The sequence below is a fragment of the Cephus cinctus genome, unplaced genomic scaffold (genome assembly GCF_000341935.2).
Source record: "Cephus cinctus unplaced genomic scaffold, Ccin1 Ccin1_scaffold2466, whole genome shotgun sequence".
Lineage (NCBI taxonomy): Eukaryota > Metazoa > Arthropoda > Insecta > Hymenoptera > Cephidae > Cephus > Cephus cinctus.
The window spans coordinates 2,346-10,300 of record NW_014334266.1 but is presented as its reverse complement, the minus strand read 5'-3'; the positions used below and the strand labels follow the sequence as shown (position 1 = coordinate 10,300).

The 7,955-nt window shown below is 37.6% G+C and overlaps 1 protein-coding gene across 1 annotated transcript; it reads left to right on the top strand.

The window, feature by feature from the left end:
• Positions 1-4,619: 4,619 nt before the first annotated feature.
• On the top strand, positions 4,620-6,872 carry LOC107274179 (zinc finger C4H2 domain-containing protein; the record flags this gene model as incomplete). Its single annotated transcript, XM_015753003.1, is given in 1 exon segment — positions 4,620-6,872. A coding segment is annotated over 1 exon segment (131 nt), but the record flags the coding sequence as incomplete, so codon positions are not given.
• Between the last annotated feature and the right edge of the window lie 1,083 nt (positions 6,873-7,955).

Here is a 7,955-nt window from a genome sequence, read left to right as displayed (position 1 = left end):
GAGTTACTCTTCCAGAGTCTTGTGACGGTATAAAATAACGTCACAATATTTATAGTATTGTGCATACATTTACCGAATGTAGGGTACACTAATTATAGCTCTTTCTTCACACACACACACACACACACACACACACACACACACACACACACACACACACACACACACACACACACACACACACACACACACACACACACACACACACACACACACACACACACACACACACACACACACACACACACACACACACACACACACACACACACACACACACACACACACACACACACACACACACACACACACACACACACACACACACACACACACACACACACACACACACACACACACACACACACACACACACACACACACACACACACACACACACACACACACACACACACACACACACACACACACACACACACACACACACACACACACACACACACACACACACACACACACACACACACACACACACACACACACACACACACACACACACACACACACACACACACACACACACACACACACACACACACACACACACACACACACACACACACTAACTAGGCTAGCGAAAGGAAGAGAACAGGAACGTAATGGAAGATGAACCATCTAAGGCTCAATAATTCTGGAAGTGGATGAAACAACTCACGAGGAGCTACTAAGCAAAGGTAAACTCAGCGTGGGATGAAGGGAATGTCCGTTTTACAGTCAATGTCAATGTAAAGCGATGCTTTAAATACTGGGGATATTACCATATAGCGAAAAATTGCAGCAGAGAAAAGACCTGCTACAAGTGTGCGGGTAATCATAACGCAAGAGAATTCACAATGAATGAGAGTAAGTTTGTAAACTGTACGTACAAAAACCAAGCATTTCATTTGAAGATAAAAGTTGAACATAGCGCAGTCGATCGGGAATGTCCAACATACAAAAGAGTGATACAAGAGAGAAGGAAGAGAGCGGGATGGATGGAATAGCAACCGTAGAAGGAAGAGACGACATGGTACACAAATGCTCGGTCTTCTAACATATAAGGATGAGATACAGCAGTAGGCAGCAGGTAAAATGAAGTCTGCAATTATAGCGTTATCGGAAACGGAGGCAACTGCTGAAATTAAAAACAGTGAATTGTATATGGCGGGATATAGTGTAATTAGGTGCGATACAGGGAATAGGAACACAGGAGGTGCCATACTATGTGTAAGAGACGGTATTAAATATGACTTACTAATGAATAACAAATTAGAATGAAACTGCTGGAGTGTTGCAATCAAAGTCAATGATAATATATATAAAGGTGTGATATTAGTGGTGTATCATTCACCGAGCGCGTCAGATGCGGAATTTATAAGACACATAGAGGATGTATCGCAGGAGTTATCAATAAAAGGAGATTGTCTAATAATAGGAGACTTTAACATAGATGTTACGGTAAACGCGTTCTATAAAAAACAGTTAATAGCAGGAATGTTAAGCCTAGGAATGAAACAATATGTTAATGAGCCAACGACAGTAACAAAGGATAGCCAAACTACTATAGATCTTGTATTTGGGAATATAAACGTACGATTGCAGATGGAACATAAGTTAAAAATAACAGACCATGCATAAATAAAAATGGAATTAGCAATGGGCAATACAGAGAGTAAACCTAAAGAATATAAATCCAGGAATTATAGTATAATAGATGAGCAAGTATTTGCAACGGTTTTAAAAAATTCTGCATGGCATTGGTCATATGAGGATATAAATCAAAAAGCAAAGATATTTGTTGATAATATTGTAGGGACGTTGGACATATTAGCACCAAAAAAAGATAGTTTAGATCCCGGACGTATGTGAGGACAAAAAGTGGTTTACAGATGAAATAACAAGAGCGGCGGACAAAAGGGATAACGCCTACACAGAGGCAAGGTACAAGGAAACGGATAATAGCTGGGAACAGTTTAAGGTAGAGAGAAATGCTATAATTAAACTGATAAGATAGAAGAAAAAAGAATATTATGAGGATATGGTAGACAGAAATAAGAGTGAACCTATAAAAATGTGGAAAACCTTGAAAGAACTAATTAGAGGAGAGCCAATAGGAATGAGAGAAACTGGAAACATAGATTTTGAAATATTGGATGATAAGGCGAAAGGAAATATAGCTGATAAATTTAACATATTTTATGTTGAAAGTGTTAATAATATAGTAAACTCAATAGCGAAGGATACATATGGATGACTAGGTGGAAGAAGAATCCTGATTAGGGATAGCATAGGGAATGAAAGAATCCTTGAAAAATTTCAGGACGTCGAAATAGAGGACCTCGAGAAAACTGTTAAAGGACTCCCCAAGAAGAAAGGTGCAGAAGAAGGAATATCAAGTGAAATACTAAAAATGGCTGTCAGTGCAATAAAACAGACATTTGTTGATATAATAAACGGATCTCTAAGTGAGGGCTGTTGCCCTGATAGTTGGAAAATGTCTACGATCATACGAATCCCAAAGATAGATAAAGTCATAAAAGCAAAAGATTTCCGGCTAATTAATATGTTATTAACCAATATATGAGAAGATTCTAGAGTTAGTAGTAAAAATCCAAATCGAAAAATTTCTTGAATCAAATGAAGTCATAACAGAGCACCAATCGGGTTTTAGAAAGCAATATTTGTGTGAAACGGCATTTTCAATCATCAGCGAAGGGAAAATAGTGGGAAGAATCTTCATGGATTTGAAACGAGCATTTGAGATTATGGACAGAGAACTGTTACTGGAAAAACTATTGCAATATGGAATAAGGGGTAAAGTGTGGGAATTGTTTAGATCATACTTAAGCAACAGGACACAGCAGGTGAGGTTCAATAAGGAATTTTCAGATACTATAGCAACAAAATACGGACTACCACAAGGATTAGTGCTAGGGCCACTGCACATATAAATGATATAGTCGACATCTGTCCGCGAGATTGTGTAATAAAATTGTTTGCTGATGATACATTAATATACGTAACTGGAAAAAATAGAGCAGTGGTGGAAAGAAAAATAGGTACTAGGTATAGTAGAATGATGGATGAAAAGGAACAAGCTGAAAATGAATGTGGATAAAACTAAATGTAGATTGATGATAAGCTGCGATTTAAAGACCACTGTGAATATATATTGAAAAAGATAGGTAAAAAGACGAGTTTTTTTAATCGAATAGGACAATATACAATATCAGCGTACACCAGATGTGTCATTATAAGGCAATCATTGCACCGCATTTTAAATAGTGTGCTACCCTGTTAGTACGTATGGGCGAGACAGAACTGAATGAACTGCATATAGCGCAGAACATAGCGATGTGTGTCATATTGCAATGCAGCAGGTATACGAAGATAGAGGATATGTTGCGAGCGGTTCAGTTTATGAGTGTGAGGCAGAGACTGTACTTTAATATGCGCGCGTGTGTGTAATGGCTTCCCAAAATTCAAACGTGTATAACTCGAGAACGGTTTTAGCTACAGCCCCCAAATCTATAACCCAGGCATATGCAGCTCTATAACCCCTTCATTCACTATAATTTTCGTCGTGTTTCAAGCTGCGGCTCGGATTTTATATCGTTTTCAAATTGTTAAAAAATGGACGTTATCACTCTTAGCGATCGCAAATTTTGTGGTACTCTTCTAAATAGTTCTTGACTAAAATATTTGTATCCAAGGTTAGTTGGTATTGCATTTGGGCAGAATCCATTGAGAAATTTTGATTTTATGATATTTTGAATTTTTCGAAAAATCAAATTTTTCAATATACCTCCCGTCAACTTTGACCGATGGAGCTCTAACTTTCCAAAAATATATAACATCATTCAACCGTGATATGTATTAAATTTGGCCGGCATCGAAGAAACGGATCTGATTCTACATATATTCAGTTTTTGAATTTTGAAGTCCCTATACGAGGAAGCCAAGGATTTAAATTTTGCAATTTGCTTTCTCTGAATGATCGATAGTAAATGAAGATTTATCTATGAGGAAGGCAAAGATTAAATAAAAAATGAAAATGCTTACTCATATACGGGTCTTCGTACACTGCCTACAAATAGAAGGAACCAAATTGTAAGTTTCAATTTGCGGCTTTTTTTTGTATTATGTAAGAAGTACTCTGTGATATAAGAGTCACAATGAGAGTAAGTATCCAAGTAGAAATTGATTTTCCGAATTACCTAGCCACTGTCTAGCCAATTTTAGTTTTACCTCATCATTGTCAAGTCAGATTTATTTCAGATTTAGACCAGAAGTATTTTAAACTTAAATTAAATTAAAAATTAGGTTTAATTCAGAATTCAAGGTGTTTTTTTGGTGTAAATCAGCTCGTCTCTCACATCGATAGTTATGTCCAGTAAAGTATTTATTGCATTGCACATGCAGTTCTCTTTCTTCTTTGTCTGACAGTTTTCTTCAGAAAATATAAGAAAAATCCACTTCCACACATTTACCATGACTCCAGTCGACTCCTGCTATATTCATATCACTAATGCAAAATAATAAGTGTGATATTTACAATTAATATAATGGTGCCCTGCTCTGTTATATGTAATGAATTTTCTAATCTACTTTTTTTCACAGGCAACAACCGCCTCCGATGAAATCATGTCTATCATGTCACCAACAAATCCATAGAAATGCACCAATCTGTCCTTTGTGTAAAGCTAAATCTCGCTCTCGCAATCCCAAGAAACCAAAGAAGAAAGACTAATAACTCGATTTTCTGTGTGCATAACAATGTCTAATCACTCTGATCAAGTATTTAAATTTATTTAAATATTTGAGTATTTCAGTATACTGGTAAATTATGATTTATAAAAGTGGAAATTGGTATTGCATGAGTCCCAATAATCCATTTACGAATTTCTAAAAAGTGGCATAATAAATTTTAAATCTCAAACAAATTAAATCAATGTTTTGACTGTAAATGCATTTTGTGTAGGATGTTTCATATAAAGTAAGTTCAGGCGACACATGAGATTCTAATTTTGATAGATGAAAGAGAATTTCATTTTTGAAATTGTTCGCATGCTACGTAATATTCAAAATAAATATAATAAGAGTAGAAACATAACACGAACTTGGTTTTCAATATAGTAAAGTCAATTAAATACAATTTTTAATATTGTACAAGAACTCTATTTTATCAGTCAGAATTAGAGTCTGAAATTGTAGCCCAATAAACGATGTATACTAATAAATTTACATTGAATATTCCACTATAAACGAAATATTACGATCGAGTGATGTGAGTATATTTCTCTATGTTTGTGTATCCTTACGTTATTTCTATACACACTACCGTGCATAAGTATCGAGACACTTGCTTTTCTTCGAAAAAATATGAATAATATTATATGCATTGCGTTAAAATTAACTTTACATTGCATTTAGTAATGTTTTAAAAGTTATAGCCTGGTACTAAGATTATTATTTTTCAATGTAATCCATAAACAATCAGGGGGATGGGGAATAGTCACAAATAAGTTAACCAACTTTCCAGCTAAAGTGCAATTTTGCTACTTTTTTTTATATGCAATCTTACTAGTTTGGCCTGTATACTATAGCAATATGTTTATGGAAGTATTAGATGATATTGTCCACTTGTTTACAAACATTGCTGCCAATTTAGTCGTTATCTTTGATACAATAATATCGCGACTATTGTTTTTCCTTCAATTATTGTTGTGTTACGTCCGACGCAACGCAACCCCATTGCCCCCCACCCCCTTTCAGCACCCCTCAATACTCCCATTACCAAAGGTCAAAGACCACAATAGATGTAACCGATCCCTAATGAACATGCGTTAGTTATTATAAATTATAAGTTATATATATATATATATATATATATTAATAATTTAGGGATATCATTATATTATACTATATTGTACATGACATCTCATACTCTCTCACATTTCCAGAAATCACACCAACACCGTGACATTACAGGTGGATGAGCGGGAAGAAAGAGAGATCACGGCAAACGAAGAACAAGTACGGCACGGGCAGCAATGCTGAACAAAATACCTAGAAATGAGGTGCCTAAAGAGCATTTTTATTATAGCACCGCGAATACCGCGCACACCAGAACTCTTACCCGCCACCCTCGCACCCACCTCACCACCAAGATAATTCCGACAATGCACTAATCCAAGGAAGAATCCGCGATCGAAGGCCTGTAACGAGAATTCTATTGAACGACCGGATACAACTGCCTCGATCACGCCATAACACGTATCCAAATTCCCCGAGATTTCCTGACATTGCACTCAATCCACTCCAAACACAAAGTCCTCCTTGCAAACATCGATGCCGATCATCCGTAGTTACTAATCGATCCTCTGGTAGAGCAGTATCCCTTTTGGAGTCTCGAGCTGATTGTCCGCGTCAGTCAAGTGTTGTGCAGATCAAATACCTTAGGGCCTATTTTGATCTAGCTTGCCTTAGGGCCCAAGCGAAAAGTGTATCACTTCAGTGCCGGTCGTCCACACAAAAAGAACTCATTTCTTGGCATTTCAATAAGCATTCGTCTAGGCGAATGTCCACCTTAGGGCTGGACCAAGAATTTCCCATTCAGCCAAATCTATTTCGCTATCGTCGAGAACCGAACGCCGTCTCTCTCTCTTTCTCTGCTCGTCCACCGGTAAGTAGCTTACATTCTTACATCTTTTTATATATCTTTGTAACTCATACTACACACGTTGACGATCACATATACAGTGCTATTCGAATTTCGCTCTGTTAGTAGATTAATATACTCTCTCCTACATCTGACTGTACCGGCTACTTGTATTCTAACCTATTGTTTCATTATATTTAGTTAAACCATATTTTCTTCTCTTGATTTCAAAAAGCCTGAACCTATTAGCTCCTACACCCAAATAAACCCATTAGCTAGTAGCATGAACCACACTCACGTAGAAGAAGTGAGTTTTCCGATTTAATATATCTAGTATCTGCTTGTAATCCTCACCTTAACTATCGACCAAGGGACATAAATACAAATAGGCGTGCATGAGCACCTTAAAGTGGCAAGAACCCAATACCTTTTACGTGATCTTTGATCTCAACACCTATGCTAGTTCCCTGATGCTCCCGCAAACGGTCGCTCACGCATAGGACGTAACAGTTGAACGTTAAAAGGTCAGTAAGCCTAATAGACGAATGCGTACAAGTAGTTACATACGACTTCTGGCCGTCACAACAAACCCCCACCACTGTCCCCTGTGAGTCATGGAGCGCGCAGCGCTCTGACCCCCCGTACCGCACTATGGCGTCACCCCCTCGCCAATGTGGTCGGCTCTCCCCACCGCCAACCTATGTTGTTGCTCCTCCACCATGCGGACCTGGTCCTAAGGCCCGAAACTCAGTAGCAGCGGCGTTGCATGCCCCCAGGGGCCTATTACGGTCGGTAATTATGCATTGACCGCCGGTCGGTAACTTTTTAATTATCCTAAGGAGATAAGTGTACCCGTGGTAAAATAGAACACCGTATTTTGTAAGACACATTATGTATATTATAAAGCTGTAGCGCATGATACATTTTCGATTATTACCGTATTGTTGACGCGAATCTGCTTTAAGTCGTAAAAACTTATCCTGATTAATTGGTAAGGCCTGGTCCCCGATTCTGCCCGTTTCCCAAGCCGCGTGACATTCTCCGAACAATGATGTAATCAGGGTTCAGTTCGCCTCTGAAGAATGTCTTTATCTCGGCGAAGTGAAAATCCCTGCAGCCGTACGGCGGCGTCGAATAACAACGTACAGCGAAATACGCTTAATGCTTTATAAATTATTGAGAAGATATAGGGAAATGGAGGTGCAGGAAACAAAAAAAAAAGTTTTTTTTAAAATAAAAATTTATTATATACATTTTGCAAGAAACATCAAGCGTACAGTTTTTTTATTACAAA